Below are 23,648 nucleotides of genomic sequence, written 5' to 3' on the forward strand. Positions count from 1 at the left end.
GAGCCGAGATCGCGCCACTGCACTCCAGCCTGGGTGAAAGAGCGAGACTCTGTCTCAAAAAAAAAAAAAAAAAAAAAAAAAAAAATTCTGTTAGCCTCTTAACTATACTAGTCATCCTCAGTAATTGCGATGTTACCCCAGGGACCCAGATGGTCCTCTGGGTTCCCTGGGCTCTTGAATATATCAACAACATTCACATTTAGGAGGACTGCAACTGCTTCATTTTGTGCTGACTACTGTAACCCTGTGTGTATATTTCTATAATAAGATATGACCATCAGTTGTCTTAATGTCTAATGAAGTGTCTCAAATATGTGTATATTTTAGACATATTAAATAGCACTGTCTTTGGCTTAGCAGGTTTTTCAGATTTGTACATTATTGGGCAAATGTTATTGTAAATCCTAATTATTATTGTTAATTATTAATTATTGTTAATGTTTCTGAAAATGAATGGTAGCTTAAGCTATTTTGCCAGAATATTCAGACCTGAGAGTTTTGGTATACTTTTTGCTGTGAAATATTATGGTTTATACTTAGTTGAAGAAACAGAGCGTAAGCAATTTACTTACCTTTGGGGGCAGGATGTTGAGAAAGAACTGGAGATGCAGATCAGCATGAGGCAGGAGATGGAATTGGCTATGAAGATGCTGGAGAAGGATGTCTGTGAGAAGCAGGATGCCCTGGTATCTCTTCGGCAGCAGCTGGATGACCTCAGAGCTCTCAAGCATGAACTTGCCTTTAAGCTGCAGGTAGGGGAAATATGAGGAATAGACTCACTGGCTCTCTAAAATCCTGGGGCTCCCCTCTCCCATCTTATCCTCCAGAATCACACTTTAATTACGAGAGGAAAGAATCACATCTCATTTTGATGCTAGCTGCCAATAAACTACTTCCAGAATCAGACCACCATGGGATCCTGTATTGCTGTTCTAGAAAACCATGGCCACTTTTCACATTATAGTAGAGGGTGAGGGTCTTTTTTATCCTGTAGGTTAATTTCTACTCTGCAGTCTACCATGCCAGCTAAGTTATATATTCTATTAGCTTTTACACTGTAATGTGATACATTGATGAACTATTACTGTGATAACGCTGCATATAACAGTACTAACTTTAGATAAATTGCTTTTTTTTCCATTTGAGGATTAACTGATATCGAAATATATGAACATTTCTGTTTTCCCACTTACCATTAGATTCAAAAGGCATGTGTGGTTGTATTTTAGGATTTATGTTATACAGGTTGTTTATCATTATTTTCCATAACAGAGTTCAGACTTAGGAGTAAAACAGAAAAGTGAACTAAACAGTCGCTTGGAAGAGAAAACTAATCAGATGGCTGCTACCATTAAACAACTTGAACAAAGGTAAAAGTCCTGTTTCTTTAATGAAACACTTTGGATTGTCAGTGCTGAAGTGAAGAGAATGTGCTGTACATTCGGCCAATAGAAAATACATGAAATTCTTCCAAATTAGCATCAGACATTCCGGTAGAAAAAAAGCCAATTGAATGTTATGTGTGTTTTCTAAGGTATGACTGAAATGTTTTTAGGAAATGTCAATCACTTGACTAGCCTTTAGAAAAAGAAAAGGAAAGGTCAGCCTTTCGTGACTGTTTTGAACATCAGAACTCTTAACCCATGTCAGAGTCATGTGTTAGAGGAAGGATACTGAAAAGCATGAAAGGACTCTTAAATACATGTATGTAATTCTGTGATTTTATTGTTCATCACTAAAGTCTTTGAATACTTGGATGCTAGGGGATATAGAGGCACTGAGAGATAGGTGCCCTCCAAGGATCTATTCTGGATCTTTCTCTCCCTTCTTTAACCCTTTTCTCTTATCTCCCTTTTCTTTCTCCTGGGTAGTTCTGTAGCTTCTGCTGTCACCTCCAGTGTGTTTCCCCAGCTCTTACCTTCATCTGGAGACCAGTCTTGAGTTTTCATCCTTTGGGCAGCTATCTTCCACCAGTATCTACAATTCAGTCTGCCCAAAGCACATCTTCTTCCTATGCTACTCTCTTTCTCTGTTTATGTGAAACCACCATTTTCTCTCTGGCAACTCAGCAGCCAAGAGAAATGGCTGAGTCTTCAAGATTGAATGTGACGTGGTACCCAAGGTCATTTGATGTTTCTACCCTTAACACCTGCTTGTCACCCTTCTTGCACTTGAGCAAAACTAAACTGCTGGTCCCTGGATGTACTTCCCATTTTTCCCATTCATTTCTTTCCCAATAGTTCCACTAATTAGAAATGTCCTAATTCTTCCCACTCCCTTATTCTTCAGATATATTTTTAAGTTTAGGCTCAAATGCCACCTCCCCAGAGTTTCCCCTGATACCTCTTTGCAGCTAGAAATGATCTGCCTTTCTGGGAACTCCCATAGCTTCATATTCATATCTATCTATACTGCTTATGGCACTTCTCACTGTCTACTTTACCTTTTAACCCTTTATGTATGTCTCCTCCAATGCGAGTGTAAGCTCGCTGAGATTAGTTAACGAATCTTTTAAGTTCCCTCATTAGATCTGTCCCAGTGCCTTGAATATGCAAGCATTCATTCAGTAGATAATATGAATGAATGGATTAATGGATGACTTCTTATATTCAGATGATCTTAACCAGTAAGGGTCCTGAACAGCAGGGCATATTAATGTTAACTCAAAACTTAATGGCAAATTTATAAATAAGCCTGAAACCTCTTATATAGCCAAATAAAAATGTATCAGTCTACCTAGGAAAGATGGTTAAGTACTTGCTCATAAACAGTTATATGTTTATGATTTAACAAAATGATTTTACTGTTCATAAATTGTGCTTTTGAAATGAAATGTATCAAATTTCTTTTCAATGATGTTTTGACTTGGAATTTAAAGCAAACAGAAAGAGAATAATGACTTATCTCTTTGAATATTAAGCTGACTTATTCTCTTGCTATTTTTGTGTTTCCTGTTTATCCATTTTCTCATTCCCCTTTCACTTCATTGTCATTTTTATTTTATTTAGTGAAAAGGATTTGGTGAAACAGGCAAAGACCTTAAATAGTGCAGCAAATAAACTGATCCCAAAACATCATTAGGCATTTTTAAGTTGGTCATGTCGCAAGTCTGATATCACAACTTAATTGTAAAAGGAAGAAATCTGAAAGTTACTACATTTAAGCTCTGATTCTACATAAAATGTCACCAAAAAGTTGACTTTGAATTTGTTGGACTTTTAAAAAACCAGTTGGAAATATAGATTGGGTTTTTTTCTTATTGTTTTTTCCCCAGGGTTAGAAAAATTGGTATAAGTTCCTAATTAAAAGCTGAATAAACTTTGAGAAATTATTTCTGAGTTGACCAATAAATAAAAATACCACTTTTTTTAAAAAAGCTTAGGGAATTGAAGCTCTGTACATATATTAATGATGCCTTTACAGCCCAATCCTTGATAATATCAGATTCTCGGTGCATTGTTCATGTCTGTATCTGCAAGCCTGTTCTGCCATTGCAGTGTGATGAACTAGAGGTAACTACCATGTGAACTTGGACTCTTCTAAAATAGTTCTGTGTCTCTTAGACCATGACCCCTTTTCACTTTTGTTACATAGTTTTAATCCCCAAGCCAAGGATGGTACTTAGTATTTCACTACACTTCTATTCTCAGTAACCAAGATTGCTTGCAACTTTTTTTGCCTTAGTGACTTTTGAAGAAAAAAAAAGAAAAACAGCATCCTTATCTTTCTTTAAAATACATAGAGATAAAGTTAGTAATTAGGTAACCTATGATAACATAATAATGTGGATGCTTGGGGAAACCCTCCTCATGTTTGTCATCTTCTACCTCTGCCATTTTCCTGCAATTCCGCTTCCTACTTAGGCAGTTCAGAGAGAACAATTCTAATAAAAACACTCCTTTCCTATTACAGAAAATGATGCAGTACCCATTTTTCATATCCTGCTTTTCTTATATTGGAGTAAAAAGGACAGGGTATAGACATGAATGATGATAGTCTACCTGGCCTGTCATTTCTTACCTGGAAACATTTACTTAAGAGTTTCTGTTACTTTTTGTTCAGATGGGGATTTGCTAAAGGTTCTGGGAAGCTAATAATTGAATTATTAGAAAAACATTTCAGAATAGGAAGTAAATGATAAACTTATATTCTTTATTATTATTTAGTACAAAAATACAGATTCCCAGTAGATAGCCACAAGCAATATTAGCAGGGCTTCTGTTTCTAAGTGACCACAGACTAACCCTTTCTAGGCTTTAACATTGTAAATAATCCTATAAACAGTCTGATTTTTGAAGATGATTTTTGATGTGAAGAGACGGGCTTTATGTAAGCCTTCATTCCTTCAAAAGGTCCTGACAAAAATACTTGTTTTTTTTTTTTTTTTCTCTTTTTTTTCATTCTGGTATGCTTTGCAGCATTTCAGCTGCTTAGGTGGGGGCACAGATAACCCCTTCGCTTCCAGCTCTTAAAATTCTTTATCTTTTTCTTGGCAAAACCAGAATTAAGAGTGTAAGATAGATTCCTGTGTGCTTATGTAGGTCCCTGCACAGATTGGACTTGAACCAAAATTAAGTCAAAGAACATATGTTTAGACCAACTTCATGGAAGTGGAAGATCCTGTGCTCTTGAACTTATTTTAATTCTTATAATTTGCACCTATATAAACAAAGCTCCTACTGTATTCTTCTCTTCATCAACCTTTTGTGGTGATGGGTTGCCTTTTCTATGAGCATTTGGAAGGAGTGATCAAATACCAAAATTCAACTTTCTAAAACCTACACATAGCATGCTTTTAAATTCTATTATATAAAGCCCCAAGTGCTTTACCTTCTAAAACATGCTTCTCTATAGGTGCAAAGTTATAAGATATTTAGAAGAAAACATCCATCAGAATCTTCTGGAGAATATGGTCAGAGTCTTAAACAGGCCCAGTGCTGAGTTCTTTGTCCATTTAGTCACACATCTTTTGTGGGAATGGGAAAGGAAGGAGACAGCCAAACTCTGACAAAGGCTTTTCCTTATAGAATAACCCAAAGCCTAGGTGAGGGTTGATATATAATGTCCCATGATTTAATATATGTGGTTTGGGGGAAAGGACAAGAAAAAACTATAATTCCACATATAAGAAGGTAGTTGCCTGTTTACAAGTTCCAGTTATGTGTGTAAAACAGAAAAATTAAGTACCAAACCTATTAGGAAATTTTTAAAAAACAGTGGATTTAACTTAAATTACTGTGTACTTGAGGTTGGTTTTGGATATGGATTTTCTAAAAAGTGATGTTTTATTGTTTATCATCTAATGGCTGTAAACTGTAGTACTAGAATAAAAAAAAAATGGAAAATCAGCTTTTCCTCTGCCTGGTTCACCTTCATCTTGCTTTTCTTTAGAATTTGTTTCTTCTCCATCTTCTCCCCCCCATAATTTCTTCGCCTGTGTCCTGCAAAGTTTTTTTCCTCTCTCTGTCTCTCTGTGCATTCTTCCTTGGGTTATTTTATTTTGTGTTGTGAACTCGGTCTTCCTCCCCACCATGGCTTTTGTTTTTTATCACAAGTTCATGTGGCTCACATCCAGATTGCGCCAGGCTGAGCGAAGCCGCCAGTCTGCTGAGTTGGACAACCGGCTCTTCAAACAGGACTTTGGAGACAAGATCAACAGTCTGCAGCTGGAAGTCGAGGAGCTCACCAGGCAGCGGTGAAGAGGGGGCAGCTTGAGCTGACAGGGTGGTCATGGGTAATTCTTAGGGTAGACAGCAAGAAAAGGGGTCTCATGACTTCCAGCCAGGTTTGCTCTGTCTTTGCAATGTCCTTTCTCTGGAAGTGGAATTCAGAAAGCTTCACATACTTCAACATTCCCCAAATCCGATCAACATGCTTTGTGATCAAAGAATTAGGAAATTAGAGCCCAAGATCCCTGATAAATAGTAATTATTAGCCAAAATAACACTAATAATAATATGTAATATTTCCTGAATTCTTACTGTGTGCCAGATACTTTAGGCACTTCACATGCAAACTCTCCTAATATCTTTATATCAACCCTATTAGTGATATTATTGCCTCCGCTTTCAGATTAAAGTAGAGCTTAAGGCTGGGCGCAGTGGTTCATGCCTGTAATCCCAGCACTTTGGGAGGCTGAGGCAGGTGTATCACCTCCTGAGGTCAGGAGTTCCAGACCAGCCTGGCCAAGATGGTGACACCCATCTCTACTAAAAATACAAAAATTTGCCAGCCATGGTGGTGGGTGCTGGTAATCCCAGCCACTCGGGAGGCTGAGGCAGGAGGATTGCTTGAACCTAGGAAATGGAGGTTACGGTGACCTGAGATCATGCCACTGCACTCCAGCCTGGGCGACAGAACAAGACTCCATCTCAAAAAAAAGTAGAGATTAGAGAGGTTAAATGTGTCCAGATTCACACAGTTAAGCTTAGAAGTGGCAACATTATCATTTAAAAACCTGTCTCTCTGACAGCAAGCCCTTAACCATTCTTAATTACTGCACTTTAAGACAAGGGGTTGGCATTCTTTAGAGAATATGTCTGTATAGAATTCCAATTTTTCATCCTTTTCCTCTCCAACTTACCTCAGGAACCAGCTTGAGTTAGAACTAAAACAGGAAAAAGAAAGAAGATTACAAAACGACAGGAGCATCCCAGGAAGGGGTTCCCAGAAGTCAGAATCCAAGATGGTAATATTTGCTATTCCCTTGTTCTTTTACTTAATTTCAGTTTAAATTTTAGAGGCTACCTTGATAGTCCTGTCAGTTTACAGATCACATACTTAGTGGCTGTGTCCTCAAGTATGTAGATAGCAAACTAGTAATTGTGTGAACAAATGAAAGCTTGATTCTGAGTCTGCCTCTAGGATACTTTCTCTAACTTGATTTCATTTGGAAAGGGAGATTTTAATAATCACAGTGACCCTGTTTACCTTTTAATAATTTTTTAAGTAAGATTATTTTGGTGTCTTAACAAAAATATATGTTCCTTGGATTTCTGCTAAATAATAACTTTAATAAAATAGTATAATAATCCCTCTCCAACCCTGAATTCCCCTTTAACAGAATTTTCCTCAATGTGGATTTGCTTCTGTATACATTTTTCAAATCATGAGGATTTCACTTTGAGTATCCTGAAGGAACGTCTCATGGGAATAATTAGAGAGGGAACTAGGCTTGAGGAAAGGAAGGTAATACAGAATAAAGAGCAAAAGTAGAAATTTCTACATAATAATCTTAGAAGGAGACCCCTCCAGCACCTCCAGTGGTGAAGGAGCTAAAATTGGGTAAGATCATCTCTGGGGCCCAGGAAATAATGAAATCAGAAAAACATAAAATAACTTTTTCTGTAAAAGACAGTGAAAAAATTGCCTCCTGTGTGTACATATTATACAAGGGGACTTCGAAAAGATCATGGGAAATGGAATTAAAAGGTAAAGATATATAAACTTTATTTCTCAACCTAAGTTCCATCAAGGTCAAGAGACTTTAGTAAGTGATGATACCAGTCATGCAGGCCGTCCCTGAAGAACTGAGGGTCCTAGGAATTTCATCATATCAATACAATCTTTTTTACATGATTAACTGAAGAAAAATTGGTGCCCTTTAATGATGTTTTAAGATTAGGAAACACAAAGAAATCAGAGGCGCCAAATCAGGACTGTAAAGTGGATGCCTAATGATTTCCCATCGTAACTCTCACAGAATTGCCGTTGTTTGATGAGAGGAATGAGTTAGGAGCATATTTCTGGTGGAATAGCACTCTCTGTTGAAGCTTTCCTGGGCATTTTTGTGCTAAAGCTTTGGCTAACTTTCTCAAAACATTCATCACAAGTATTAGCCAGGTGTGGTGGCACATGCCTCTAGTCTCTAGTCCCGGCTACTTGGGAGGCTGAGGCATGAGAATCACTTGAACCTGGGAGGTAGAGCTTGCAGTGAGCCAAGATCACACCACTGCACTCCAGCCTGGGTGACAGAGGAAGACTCTGTCCCAAAAAATTAAAAAAATTAAAAACACTCTCACAATAAGCAGATGTTGGCATTCTCTGGCCTTCCAGAAAGTCAACAAGCAAAGTGCCTTCAGCATCCCTAAAAACTGTTGCCATGACCTTTGCTTTTGACCTGTCTGCTTTTGCTTTGACTGCACCACTTCCACCTCTTCATAGCCATTGCTTTGATCGTGCTTTGTCTTCAGGGTTGTACTATGAAGTTGTTACATCTCCTGTTATAATTTCTCAAACAAATGCTTCAGGTTCTTGATCCCACTTGTTTATAATTTCCATTGAAAGCTATACTTTTGTCTGCAGCTGATATGGGCACAACGGTTTTGGCACCCATCAAGTAGAAAGTTTACTCAACTTTAATTTTTCAGCCAGAATTGTATAGGCCGAACCAATTGAGATATCTGTGGTGTTGGCTATTGTTTCTACTGTTAATCGTTGGTCCTCTTCAATTAGAGCATGAACAAGATCCTCACAAATTGATGTGGATAGTCTGCTACTGCAGGCTTCATCTTCAACATCATCTGGCCCCTTCTTAAAGTGAGTTATACTTTTGTAAACTGCCGACTTCTTTGGGGCATTGTCCCCAAAAGCTTTTTGTAAAGCATCAGTAATTTCACAATTCTTCCATCCATGCTTCACCATCAATTTGATGTTTGTTCTTGCTTCAGCTTTAGCAGAATTCATGTTACTCTGATAGGGGCTCTTTTTTCTTTTCTTTTTTCTTTTTTTTGAAACAGAGTCTCATTCTCACCTAGAACTGAGTACAGTGGCACAATCATGCCTCACTGCAGCCTCGATTTCCCAGGCTCAGGTGATCCTCCTGCCTCAGCCTCCCGAGTAACTGGGACTGTAGGCACACACCACAACACTCAGCTAATTTTTGTATTTTTTTGGTAGAGTCTGGGTTTTGCCATGTTGTCCAGGCTGGTCTTGAACTCCTGGGCTCAAGCGATATGCCCATCTCAGCCTCCCAAAGTGCTAGGATGACAGGCATGAGCCACCGTGCCCGGCCAGGGGTTCTTTTCAAACTGATGTCTTATCCTTTTTAGTGACTCAAACCAAATCCTGATTAGATATATTAAAATAAGTTAGTACAAGTTTATTTTGGTGCGAAATATTTTTGAAGTCCATGCACAGTCTTTTTGTAATATGCATTTTCCATGAACTTTTTGAATACCTCTAGTGTATAACAAAGCAGGAAGAGTTCATAAACTATTTAAAATTTCTAGAGAGTGAGCTGCTAATTTACTGGCAAATAGAAAACAATAGTATGTGGAAATTTATTAAATAGTACCACTACTAATAATTTAAAGTGTACCAAGAACCTCTCTAGGCCAGGCGCGGTGGCTCACACCTGTAATCCCAGCACTTTGGGAGGCCGAGGTGGGCAGATCACGAGGTCAAGAGTTCAAGACCAGCCTGGCCAACATGGTGAAACCCCGTCTCTACTAAAAATACAAAAATAAGCTGGGCATGTTGGCAGCCTGCTGTAATCCCAGCTGCTCGGGAGGCTGAGGCAGCAGAATTGGTTGAACCCGGGAGGCGGGGGTTGCAGTGAGCCAAGTCCACACCATTGCACTCCAGCCTGGGTGACAGATCAAGACTCCATCTCAAAAAAATAAAAAAATTTTTAAAAAAACCACTCTATGTAGCATGCTATCTTTATTATTTTAGTTTAGTGAACATAAAATCTAAAAGGCTTACAAAAGTTTACTAAAAATCTTGGCCTATCTCACCCTATTTTTCCAATGAGGTTTTAAGTTTTTCAATCTTCAGTTGTTGCCTGCAGTGGCATTTCCAGGAGGATAAGCATTGACCTCTCTTCCTTGATACTTGAGTGGTGTAAGAACACACATCTCAGCTGGGTGGCTCACACCTGTAATCCTAGCACTTTGGGAGGTCGTTGGCATGAAGATTGCTTGATCCCAGGAGTAAGAGACTAGCCTGGGCAACATAGGAAGACCTCATCTCTACAAAAAAATTTAAAAATTACCCAGGTGTGGTGGCTCGTGCCTGTAGTCCCAGCTGCTCAGGAGGCTGAGGTGGGAGGATCACTTGAGCCCAGGAGGTCGAGGCTGTAGTGAACTGTGATCATGCCACTGCACTCCAGCCTGGCCAATAGCATGAGACCTTGTCTCAAAAAACCAAGCAAAAAGAATACACATTCCACTTTCGGATGCACATGGGCAGCAGTCGAAGGCAAGCAGCAGTGGGTGTGTGTGCCTCAGAAAAAAATGTAGCCCTTATAACTGCCCAGCACCTTGCCAGGCGCAGTGGCTCATGCCTGTAATCCCAGCACTTTGTGAGGCCAAGGCGGGTGGATTGCCTGAGCCCAGGAGTTTGAGACCAGCCTGGGCAACATGGTGAAGTCCCATCTCTACTAAAATACAAAAAAGTACCCGGGCCTGGCGGCGTGCACCTATAATCCCAGCTACTCCTGATGCTGAGGCAAGAGAATCACTTGAAACCAGGAGGCAGAGGTTGCAGCGAGCCAAGATCGCACCACAGCACTCCAGCCTGGGTGCCAGAGTGAGACTCTGTCTCCAAAACAAACAAAATTTGCCCAGTCAGGGCTTAAGAGTATTGGTAGAAATGCAATTTGAGGCCGGGCGCGGTGGCTCACGCCTGTAATCCCAGCACTTTGGGAGGCTGAGGCGGGCAGACTACCTGGGTCGGGAGTTCAAGACCATCCTGGCCAACATGGTGAAACCCTGTCTCTACTAAAATACAAAAATTAGCCATCCATGGTGGTGGGCGCCTGTAATCCCAGCTCCTCAGGGGCTGAGGCAGGAGACTTGCTTGAACCCGGGAGGCAGCGGCTGCAGTGAGCCAAGATCATGCCACTGCACTCCAGCCTGGGCGACAGAGCAAGACTCCGTCTCAAAAAAAAAAAAGAAATGCAGTTTGAAACTTTACATCTGTCCTGCCAAGTAGAAAATTCCTTGAGTTGAACAGGCTATAGAGATGGTGGCACTGGGCCGGGTGCGATGGCTCACACCTGTAATCCCAGCACTTTGGGAGGCCGAGACGGGTGGATCACTTGAGGTCAGGACTTCGAGACCAGCCTGGCCAACGTGGTGAAACCCCATCTCTACTAAAAATACAAAAATTGGCTGGGATGGTGGCGTGTGCCTGTAATCCTAGCTACTCCGGAGGCTGAGGCACAAGAATCACTTGAACCCAAGTGGATCACTTAAGGTGAAGGGTTCGAGACCAGCCTGGCCAACATGGTGAAACCTCATCTCTACTAAAAATACAAAAATAAGCCAGGCATGGTGGTGCACGCCTATAATCCCAGCTACTCAGGAGGCTGAGGCACAAGAATCACTCGAACCCGGGAGGCAGAGGTTGCAGTGAGACGAGATGGCACCACTGCACTCCAGGCTGGGCGACAGAGCGAGACTCTGTCTCCCAAAAAAAAAAAAAAAAAAAAGTTGTGGCACTGGGGCATCAACTTGATTGAACATCCAGAGGATTACAGTCTGCTGGATATGGCCATCCTTGGTTTTACCAGTTTTTCAGAGCTCAGTCTGGGGGAAAGAAAAAAAAATCATACTTCCCCTAAGAAGTAACTGATATCTGGAGCCAGCTTTGCAAGTAAGTAGAACACATTCTGAATTTTATCTGAATCTCAAGAATTAAAATACTTTGAAAATCATTTGTCACAAACTGTCAGAATAGTTAAGAAACTACTTAGAGCAAAGAATGAGGAGACATAGCTTGAAAGTCAGATCCTACTTAGCTTTATACCCAAACTAAGGGATTGCAGAAGAAAATATTTGCAATATCATTGTTTAGCATTCTGAATAATTAATAAATTGGGCTGTTTTCTTTTGGCAGGATGGGAAGCACAAAATGCAAGAGGAAAATGTTATACTAAAAAAGCCCCTGGAAGAAAGCCACAGGTGTTTGTTAATCAAGTATTAACTAAGATGTAAAGTTATTCTTGGGTGGTGGGAAGGAGGGAGTTCTTCATATACAATTGGCATTGACACCGACCAGACACTGACTTATAATATTAATATGCCAGGAAGACGTTTGAAGTGGAAGTTAATAATAAAACATATAACATGTATTAAACCAAACCCATTAGGCCATTTCAGAGGAAAGAAGGATGATCAGGCTGTCCTCTCTCTCTCTTCCCTGATTAATTCCCAAGCTCAAATTATCACTTAAGAGGTTATTTCCCACCTTTACTGAATTGGTATCCCAGGAAAATAAAGTATAAGTCATACATAGCATTTCTTAACTTCTTAAATATATTTGAGTATGACTTGTTTCTACCTATGTGCTAAATTTCAAATAAGTGGCTGGGCGCAGTGGCTCACGCCCGTAATCCCAGTACTTTGGGAGGCCGAGGCAGGTGGATCACCTGAGATTAGAAGTTTGAGACCAGCCTGGCCAACATGGTGAAACCCCGTCTCTACCAACGATACAAAATTAGTCGGGTCTGGTGGTGCCTGCCTGTAATCCCAACTACTTGGGAGGCAAGGCAGGAGAATCACTTGAACCCAGGAGGCAGAGGTTGCAGTGAGCCAAGATAGCGCCACTGCACTCCAGCCTGGAAAATAGAGTGAGACTCCGTCTCAAAAAAAAAAAAAAGTTCAAATAAGTACTCTGATTTCTCTTATCTCTCATCTCTCATTTTTCCTTTATCTTGAGCATCTCAAACAGCTTAACTTCATTCCTTTATCCTAACTCTATCTGATTTGCTCATGATGAAGAGCATAGGATAGTTTCAAGGAAGGTGACTTTTTCTAGTTATTTTAGCAGGTTAGAAATATAATTAAATATTACATAGTGCCACTGCATTAAAAAGTGAAGGAGGTCCAGTTATATGACATTCTGGAAAAGACAAAACTATGGAAAAAAAAAAAATCAGTGGTTGCCAGTGGTAAGGGAAGGGAGGAATGAACCAGTGGAGCACAGAGGATTTTTAGGGCAGTGGACTACTCTGTATGATACTATGATGGTGGATACATGTCTTTATACTGTTGACCACACCATAGACTAGACACCACCAAGAGTGAACCTTAATGTAAACTATAGGCTCTGGGTGATGATGTTGTGTCGGTGTAGGCTCATCAGTTGTAACAAATGTACCACTCTGGTGCAGCATGTTGACAAAGAGGCCGGGGATGGGGCAGGAGTCGTGTGGGAAGTCTCTGTACTTCCTACTCAATTTGACTGTGAACCTAACTGCTCGAAACATAAAGGTCTACTTTAAAAGGTGGAGGAAGAGGTTAGTGATGAGGAATGATACCACAGTGGGGTTTTGAGAGAACTATACAGCTGTCCCTAGCCAGGCTTTGTCACCTTAAGAATGAGGTAGTGTGTCATCTGGAGCAAAAGTAGCTGCTGGAGAAGAGAAATCACACGGTCCAGTAGTAAGCTAATTATGCAAGTGCTTGGCCTAAATGTCCCTTTCTTGCCTTAAAGGCCAGAATGATTCCAAAGTCTTTAATTTTGCTCCCAAAGAGCCTGGTTTGATCGAGAGCTAACCTTAAACTATCGCCCGTTTCACATTGCAGAATGGCATGAGCAAAGAGAAGGGAACGAGAAGGGCCATAAAATTAACCTGGGCTTCCAGGTGCCTTTCAGGGTCAGCCTAGTTCCAAACTAAAATCAAGTCATTTACTTGAGCAACCAGGAGTGTCTATTAAATGCCAACTTTTGATTTAGGTCCTGAGAATATAGAACAGTGCTTCCCTATATCTGAATTGTGCTCTGCAACTTAGAATTTGTTTCACATTTATTATCTCCTTATGATTCAATATTCCTTACAAAAGTATCTAATGCAACTTTACAGATGAGAAAGCTGAGAAGCACAGAGAGGCTGGGTGACTTATCCAAGTTGCCTCTGTTTATCATGTCTACTGTTTTTAAGTCCTTTGGCTCTGCACTACCTATTAGCAACTTGCAGGACTTATTCTGGCCATAGCTGCAATCGTTAGACATACCAGGCTTCCTGGGATTATGATGGCAAGGAACATCGGAAAACCTGGTCACCCCATGGTGTATGTCCGGCGGTCACACTGCTACTCAAGTGAAAAGAATAGGAACTATTGCAATCCGTAGTGCATTTTCCCTGTAACCGAGAGCGGGCTTTGCTTCGCCTCTCATTTAGGCTCCAGTCCATGCTGGGAACATCGGAGTTAGCTCAGTTTAGTCTCATGAAGAAATATTTCAACTTGAATGGGTTTTCTGGTGACAGTCTAATTCGTTTCCCCTTCTTGGGTTAATTTGCTAAAGCTCACATCTTAAGAATGTTTGGGACTGATATATAACGTGATAATGGATAATGGATAGATTTCCATAATATGAAATAGAAAAAAAGCTACTAAAATATATGGCCAGTGAACCATTGGAGTTTTACACATTGGGAAACATAAATGCTAACTATTTTGATAGCAAAAAGGAATGTAAAATATAACTTCAAATCTATTTTTAAATGGGAACCCTTATATAATAGGTCAAGGGTCAGATTCTAGTGATTCATTTTAAGAAGCAAAGTTTCCTCTCCTTGGAGGTCAAAATTAATAATTATGTTGTTCTAAGTAATATAAAAGACCTACAGTATTTCTTGTTTGAAAAAATGTTTGTATTCCGAGCTTTTTACTGAAATGATATAAATGGAAATATTCGAAGTTCCTATTTGTCACGATTTTTTACTTCTCCATTGTAGGCTGGAACCCCACCCTATGGATGAACAGGTAACAGAGCCTCCTGTTTCAAAACATCTTGTATAAATTATGAAGTTGGTTGTACCGTGCCTAGCCAGCAAATAAGGTAGCGTGGGCGGAAGATGAGTGAATACAGTGTGCCATCCTTCTAACAATACCTTGAACAAATATGTATTGCCTGAAGCTCACACAGGAAGTAGCACAGCTTTGAGCAGTTTACTAAGTAAACATCCGTTCTCACCTATTTTAAATTATCCCTGACATAAGACCTAGGAGAGCTCACTTTATGTCCCTTTCCTCTAGTTTTCCCTTACATAAAATGGAGAGAAAAAAGATGTTTTGATCACTTAGAAATAAGCTAACATAAATGATTGTAAAACACTTTGTGAATCTAATAGTATATGATAAGCCCCTGAGAAAGACAGTGAATGCTACTATGTCTGAGTCACCCTGTCATTTACCTCTTAGGTTATAAAATAAAATAAATCCTACTGCTTTCCTTTTTTTTTTTTTTTAATGGAGAGAAGGTCTCACTCATATTGCCCAAGCTGGAGTGCAGTGGACGATCTCAGCTCACTGAAGCCTCAACTTCCCGAGCTTAGGCAACCCTCCCACTTCTGCCTCCCGAGTAGCTGGGACTACAGAGATGAGGTTTCACCATGTTGCCCAGGCTGGTCTCAAACTCCTGGGCTCAAGTGATCTTCCCGCCTTGGCCTCCCAAAGTGCTAGGATTACAGCTGTGAGCTTCCGTGCCCCATGCTTGCCATTCTTTTTGTTCCTTTTTTTTGAGACAGTCTCACTCTGTCACCCAGGGTGGAGTGTTGTGGCACAATCTCAGCTCACTGCAACCTCTGCCTCCCAGGTTCAAGTGATTCCCCTGCCTCAGCCTCCCAAGTAGCACTCATCACCATGTCCAGCTGTTTTTTGTTTGTTTGTTTGTTTGTATTTTTAGTAGAGGTGGAGTTTCGCCATGTTGGCCAGGCTGGTCTTGAATTCCTGACCTCAGGTGATCCACCCGCCTTGGCCTTCCAAAGTGCTAGCATTACAGGCGTGAGCCACCAGGCCCAGCCTCCAGTGCTTTCCATTCTTTTTTTTTTTGAGACGGAGTCTCGCCCTGTCGCCCAGGCTGGAGTGCAGTGGCGCAATCTCGGCTCACTGCAAGCTCCGCCTCCCGGGGTTCACGCCATTCTCCTGTCTCAGCCTCTCCGAGTAGCTGGGACTACAGGCGCCCACCACCACGCCCGGCTAATTTTTTTTGTATTTTTGGTAGAGACGGGGTTTCACCGTGGTCTCGATCTCCTGACCTCATGATCCGCCCGCCTCGGCCTCCCAAAGTGCTGGGATTACAAGCGTGAGCCACCGCGCCCGGCCTCCATTCTTGATAGTAGAGTGAAGCAAGAGGAATGGAATAGTGTTAAAACTTTTTACTCTTGCATGTGTTTGAATTTTCTTTTCAGAAATAAAATCATGTTATTATAAAAACTAAGAGCTGGAAGCATAATGATAGGATTATCCGAGTTGTATTATGGTGGTAGGACTACCTATTTATAATTGGTTTATTTAGTTTCCAGATAGCCTATAGTGTGATTATGTTAATATTGTAGGTAAAAAATGCATATTCTGAAAGTACTAATATTTCTGGCACTAAGAAAAACTAACCGGCTCACTGTGTGGTTTAGGATCAGCTGCTCCTCTCTGAAAAGCCACAGGTGTGTCAGCTATGCCAGGAAGATGGCAGCCTAACAAAGGTAATTGTGGTGAGAAACGGACAGGTTTTTCACAAGGATGTCTAGAGCACTCCCCAGTCCCTCCCCAGGAGTAACAGGGACTTCGCCGCATAGAGTGCAGAGTGCATGCAGAGTGCTGGGAGTGGGGTGAAAAGCAAAAGGGGCAAGCATTTACTGGGTACCTCCTCTTTTTTCAGTCATAATAATTCATGTCAGTAAATTCCCATTAAAATAAACATAAATAGCAGCCAGGCGCGGTGATTCATGCCTGTAATCCCAGCACTTTGGGAGGCGGAGGCGGGTGGATCACGAGATCAGGAGGTCAAGACCAGCCTGATCAACGTGGTGAAACCCCATCTGTACTAAAAATACAAAAAAAAAAAAAAAAAAAAATAGCTGGGCGTGGTGGCGGGCGCCTGTAATCCCAGCCACTCAGGATGTTGAGGCAGGAGAATCGCTTGAACCCGGGAGGTGGAGGTTGCATTGAGCTGAGATCACGCCATTGCACTCCAGCCTGGGCAACAGAGCGAGACTCTGTCTAAAAACAAATAAATAAACAAAAATAATTATGTAATTTAAATCAAATAAGCAGATAGAAATGTATAAGTAAATATTGATTGCATGCTGTGTAGAATGTGCTGGAGAAAGAGTAATGAACAAAGTACACCAAGTCTCTGTTCTTGTCAAGCTTATGTCCTTCATAGCTGTCATTTTATAGATGAAGAACGTTGAACATCTAATGCTAACTACATTTCCCAAAATTAAGTCATAAGTGATGAAGCCCAGCTTCCAACCTAGCTTTAGCTCCAAAGTCCACAGTCCTTTCAGCACTTTATCCTGCTCAGAACAGGATATGAGCTCTCCCCGCTAGACCACTTGTTTTCCACCCGATCCTCAAGGGTGTCTGCCTGAGCACCTTCCCAGTTTGTTATCCTAGAGTAGGCGGAGTTAAGGAAGTATTCAGAAAGAACGAGTGCCCTTGATAGCTGGAACTGTGTCTTGTTCACAGAATCCCCCAGCATCTAATATGGTACCTAATCCATAGATGCTCAAGAAAAGTTATGTACAAATGAGTGTATGAAACACGTGCTTGGAAGAGATACAGGAAACAGGCTCAAATTCTGGATCACAACCTGCATAGCACCATCTGTGATCATGCAAAATTTTAATAAATGAAATTATAGTATGACCTAGTCTTAAATTCACAGAATCAGATAACAGATGAACTGCCCTTATAGAACGGGAAGTTATAATTATAGAAATATGTTACAAAATAGAAGAAACTCTTAATTCTGGCTTTCCTCTTCTAAGCCATGCAACGTTAGCTTCTGTATGTCAGACAAAAATTCTTCTCAGGCTTTCAAATAAAAGCAACCCCCTACTCCTCTCAACCTCAGGAAGATGAATTATTTGGGATGAAGGTAGCACTTCATAGGAGAAATTATTCTTTACAGCTTTTTATATAGGACCCTTGGAGCTTTGTGTATACCACCCTATCACAGCCTTACTGCTAACATTGCTATAGTGACTTCTTGCTCTCTCTGCTTGACCATTAAAGATGCAAAACGTTTAGGAAAACAAAACAATCTCCCTATGAACAAGATGCAGGAAGCTGTGCTCCTGCTGCACTGATAACCCAGCAGATGTGCTTACAGAGCACCAGAGATCACAGGAAAGCATTAAGCACATCAGTGTATTAGGAATTATACTTTCAGTTCGTACTCAGGACATTTTTTAATCTTAGCCTGTTCACTCAATCCATTGCTCTTTCACTGCCTTATTTGGAGTATGCACAGGTACTTGCAAACTAATTTTAAAACTAACCTACCTCAAAGTGAGTATGGGGAACAGATGTGTGAAGTATATTCTAAAGATAAGTGACTTGTATGTTACCTGTTTCTATTTTTAACTCTATGGCACTGCTTCTTTTCATTTAAATCTAAAAACTAGACTGTGAACTTTTTTGTAAATTGGGCCTGTGTTCAGATACTATCTGGCACATGGTAAACATCCAGTCATTGTTTGATTAGGCATTGAGCATTTGCCATATTTGGCTTTTTATATCCCATGAATCCTTATGCCTTGCTCCTCTTCTGTTCCCCGCCTAACCTCCTCTTCTCCTCATAGAATGTGTGTAAGAACTGCAGAGGAACCTTCTGTGATGCCTGTTCAACAAATGAACTGCCTCTTCCTTCAAGTATCAAGCTTGAGCGAGTTTGCAATCCCTGTCACAAGCATCTGATGAAGCAATATTCCACCAGCCCATCATAAGACTGGAGGCCAAGACCTGGACCAAGACGTTTATGCAGGCTCTTCTGTACCTGTGTTTTAGCTGTCAGGATCTCATAGAGCCCAGTTCTTAGAGTCAACTAAAGAGTTGATAGGAATGTACTAGGTCCAGGGAGAAAAGGCAGTGGTTGGGGTTACTGGAAATTTTGCTCATTTTCCCTAATGACTGTATGAATAAAAGTGAACTTACTTGAGCCTTTCTCTTCTAAATCTAAACAACCTGATATTGAAGGTTTGCTTTATGGCATATCTTTGGAAGGGCAACTTATTTTTATGATTAGTGATACTGGGGTGGATGTAATAGGAGAGAGAATCCAGGCAGACAAGAATAAAAAGGAAAATGATCATCTCCTATTACATTTGCAGATTCAAGGGGGAGAGATAGATGCTGAGATCAAAATGACAGATGTTACTTATTTTTCTAGGTGCTGTTAGCATAAACATTGTTTCCTCTTCACCCCTGCTAACTACCTCTTTAAAGTGTTTCTACCAAACTGTGAACCCAATCTCAGGGAAAAGAAATGAAAAAGTAATATAAACTCTGAATATATTGAAAGCAATATTGTAATATGTTGTAATTTCAGGACCAGAATTTTCTGGTCTTTACCTACAAGGGTTTTCATTATCAAAAAAAAAAGAACATTTGTTTTTCTACTTTATGGCTTCAAAGTAAATAACTTCCCTTTTCAGAATCTCCTTCCACAAAACAAGCCAACTCTTCCCCATTCCCTCCATCTTCCTCTCCAAGTCATAATGGAAATTGTAAGGAGTTTTAAAAGTAGGGTTTGCCTTTTGCAAATAGAAGATATTGATTAAAGCAAAGTCAAATATAGAGCAAAATAAGTGTAATTTGTTTTCTTGAGACGGGGTCTTGCTCTGTTGCCCAAGCTGGAATGCAGTAGTGCAATCAGAGCTCACTGAATCCCTGTTCTCCCGGGCCTCAAGCAATCCTCCCACCTTAGCCTCCCAAGTAGCTGAGACTGGCTTTTTTTTTTTTTTTTTTTTTTTTTGGCAGGGGAGGGGGTCTCATTGGTTGCTCAGCCTGGTCTCAAACTCCTGGGCTTAAGTAGTCCTCCCACCTTGACTTCCACAGTGCTGAGACTACAGGCATGAACCACCACACCTGGCCAAGTTTAATTTGTTGATGGCTGAGAACAGTTAGCTTGGAATACTTAAGTTGTTTTTTGAATAAGGAATTCCTTATTCTGAGTCACGCATGAGAGCTGATAGATGCTTTCTTAAAAAGGGCAATATAGTCATCCCTTGGTATCCATGGGGGATTAGTTCCAGGAACCCGACTGGATATCAGAATCCATGGGTGCTCAAGTTCCATATATAGAATGGGTTATATGGTATTTGCATATAACCTACATACATCCTCCTATGTACTTTAAATCATCTGAAGATTACTTATACCGAATAAAATACCTACACATCACTTCATTTGCATGGATTCAACATAGTGCTTGGTGTTTGGCAAATTCAAGTTTTGCTTTTTCGGAACTTTGTGGAATTTTTCTTTTTCTGAATATTTTTGATTGGCAGTTAGTTGAAGCCATGGATGCAGAACCCATGGATATGGAGGGCTGACTGTACTTACATCTTTGAGTAACAAACTCGTTGGAAAAGAGGGAAGTGTATTGAGCAAGAGAAGGCAAGAAACATTATATACTATTTTGATTCTGTTACGTGTGTCTATAGATTGTTTCATTCTAATCAAGACCTAAGAAGGTATGATTCTGTGACTGGTTTAGAATTCTGGGGTGCAAATATCCTGGAACCATGTTTTTAAATAAATTCTGTCTCTTGGAAAGAGTTAACAGCCTGGGAAAGAGTTGTTATTCCAAAAGTCAGCCTGTTACTTGGTGAAGCTGAAGTTTGAGAGTTCTGGGGAAAAATAAAATCTAATAATTCCAGCCTAGTTTGTTGATTGTCTTTTTTTTACCCTAAGTAACATTTTTCAGTCTTCACTCTCCTTATTTTTTGGCCACCTACATGAGCTAGCACTCTTTTAGGTACTATACATAATGTGGGGAACAAAAATGGACTACAGGAGTGTTGCCCTAAATTAGCAAAAGTTATTTTATAATTAATTTTAAATTAATTTGAAAAGATCTTTGTAACAATGTAAGGAGGAATAGTCACTTGAGACTTTACTTAGAATTACACATAAATATTAGCCTTTAAAAAAAATTTAGGCTGGGCGCGGTTTCTCCCATCTGTAATCCCAGCACTTTGGGAGGCCAAGGCGGGCAGATCACTTGAGGTCAGGAGTTCGAGACCAACCCAGCCAACGTGGTGAAGCCCCGTCTCCACTAAAATAAATAAACTAAATAAGTAAATGCAAAAATTAGCCAGGCGTGGTGCTGTACGCCTGTAATCCCAGCTACTGGGGAGGCTGAGGCAGGAGAATCGTTTGAACCCAGGAGGCGGAGGTTGCAGTGAGCCAAGATCACACCACTGCACTTCAGCCTGGGCAACAGAGATTCCATCTCAAAAAAAAAAAAATTTATACAACGTCCCAAAGATCTTTAGTTATAGTGCAGCCTCCCATAAAAGCAAGGAGACCAAGTCATGAATACCTTGACTTAATGGTATGCCTGTCTTCCTTTAAAATTGTGCTTTTCACCATTTACAATAGTATAAGCTGAACCAAAGAGGCAAAGACTTGTACATTGAAAACTTCAAAATGTTGCCACACAAAATGAAGACATAAAAGTATCATGTTTCACCGGCACGGTGGCCCGCACCTGTAATCCCAGCACTTTGGGAGGCCAAGAAAAAAAAGTATCATCCTATTTTCATGGAGTCAAAGACTTAATATTGTTAAGATGTCAATACTACCCAAAGTAATCTACAGATTCAATAGTCCCTATGAAAATCCCAACATTTCTGCAGAAATAGAAAAATCTATCCTAAAATTCATACAGAATGTCGAGACCCCCCCATACTCAAAATAATCTTGAAAAAGAACAAAGTTGGAGGTCCTCACTTCCTGATCTCAAAATTTAACACAAAACTACAGTAACCAACAGTATGGTACTAGCATAAAAATTAGCATATAAACCAATGGAATAGAATAAAGAACCTAGAAGTAAATCTTTACACATATGGTCAGATGATTTTTGACAAGGGTGCCAAGACCATTCAGTGGAGAAAATAGTCTTTTCAACAAATGGTGTTGGGAAAATTGGATATCTACATACAAAAAAAAGTTGGACCCTTACACCATATACAAATATTAAAATCCATCAAGAACTAGCTCCATCCACTAAGGTTGGAAGAAAAGGAGCTAGAATTATTAAACTCGTTAAAAAAGAAGAAAAAGAATTATTAGCCTGGTGTGGTGGTGCACGCCTGTAATCCCAGCACTTTGGGAGGCCGAGGCAGGTGTATCACCTGAGGTCAGGAGTTGGAGACCAGCCTGGCTAACATGGTGAAACCCCGTCTCTACTAAAAATACAAAAATTAGCCAGGTGTGGCGGTGGGCACCTGTAATCCCAGCTACTCAGGCGGCTGAGGCAGGAAAATTGCGTGAACCTGGGAGGCGGGGGTTGTAGTGAGCCGAGATTGCGCTATTGTACTCCAGCCTGAGTGACAGAGCAAGACCCGGTCTCAAAAAGAAAAAAAAAAAAAAAGGAAAAGCTTCATGACATTGGATTTAGCAGTAATTTATTGGGTATGACCAAAAGCACAGGCAGCAAAAGGAAAAACAGATTGGACTTCAGCAAAATTAAAAATTTGTGCATCAAGGGACACTATCAGCAGAATGAAAAGGCAACCCAAGGAATGGGCGAAAACATTTGCAAATAAATCCTGCAACAATAAAAAGCCTGAAAAAATGAGCAAAGAACTTGAATAGATACTTCTTGCAAAAAGATATAGAAATGTCCAATAAGTACATGAAAAGCTCAACATTAGTAATCACTGGGGAAGTGTACAAATCAAAACCACAGTGAGATACCACTTTATAAACCTATTAAGGTGGCTATTATCAAAAAAGCAGAACAAGTGTTGACAAGGACATAGAGAAGTTGGAACCTATGTACACAGTTGGTGGGAATGTAAAATGGTACAGCAGTATGGTGATTTCTAAAAAAAGAAAAAAAAATTACCATATATAATCCAGCAAATCCATTTCTGGGTAAATACCCCAAAGAATTCAAAGCAGGAACTTCTACAGATACTTGTACACCAGTGTTTACAGCCCTATTATTCAAAATAGCCAAAAGGTAGAGACAACCCAGGTGTCCATCAATGGATGAATGGGTAAACAAAATTTGGTATATGCATATGATTTAATATTATTCTGCTTTAAGAACAATTTCTGACACATGCTACAATATAGATGAACCTTAAGGACATGTTAAGTGAAATAAGCCAGTCATACACAGGACAAATATTGTCTGACTCCATTTACACTAAGTACCTAGAATAGTCAAAGCATAAAGAAAGTAAAATGATGGTTCCCAGGGGCTTAAGGAAGAGCAGAATGGGGAGTCAGTGTTTAATAGGTACAGTTTGTGTTGGAGGAAGATGAAAAATTCTGGTGACAGATGGTGGTAATGGTTGCACAGCAATGTGAATGCACTTAATGCCACAGAAATGTACGCTTAAAAATGGTTAAAACAGCAAGTTTTATGTATATTTTACTAGTTTAAAAAAATTGTGTTTTCCAGAAGGATTCAGAAAGTAATTACAATTATGTGTGTATATTTGGGTTATTACACATGCATATATCTCTGTTCACTGAGAGGGCCTAGCAGCAGACACGCCAGCAGCAACGGGTACATCCAATGCCCAGATCTTGTATTCTAATACCATTCTCCAAGAAAAGGAATCAGGGCTCCCTAGAGAAATGGCTGATTCTCGGTCTAGGGCATCTTGTAGTGCCAGAAAGTAAAGAAGTGTTCCACAAACAAGGATGTAGGCATGTGGAAGGGACACA

The 23,648-nt window shown here is 40.2% G+C and overlaps 1 protein-coding gene across 4 annotated transcripts in view; it reads left to right on the plus strand.

Moving 5' to 3' along the window:
• The window catches only part of RUFY3 (RUN and FYVE domain containing 3), a 103,384-nt gene extending 82,763 nt beyond the window's left edge, over positions 1-20,621 (plus strand). For 2 of the 4 annotated variants that reach the window (XM_030818961.1, XM_030818963.1), the window contains exons 11-13: positions 585-752; positions 1,273-1,370; positions 3,009-5,348. In XM_030818961.1, coding sequence (XP_030674821.1) covers positions 585-752; positions 1,273-1,370; positions 3,009-3,081 — 339 coding nt within the window. In that variant the 3' untranslated portion in view covers positions 3,082-5,348. Of the gene's footprint in view, positions 1-584; positions 753-1,272; positions 1,371-3,008; positions 5,349-5,575; positions 5,696-6,588; positions 6,689-11,841; positions 11,907-14,686; positions 14,715-16,363; positions 16,433-18,538 lie in introns of those variants that run through there. The other 2 variants (XM_030818964.1, XM_030818962.1) reach the window with 2 other exon arrangements.
• Positions 20,622-23,648: the final 3,027 nt, after the last annotated feature.

The sequence above is a fragment of the Nomascus leucogenys genome, chromosome 9, assembly GCF_006542625.1.
Source record: "Nomascus leucogenys isolate Asia chromosome 9, Asia_NLE_v1, whole genome shotgun sequence".
NCBI lineage: Eukaryota > Metazoa > Chordata > Mammalia > Primates > Hylobatidae > Nomascus > Nomascus leucogenys.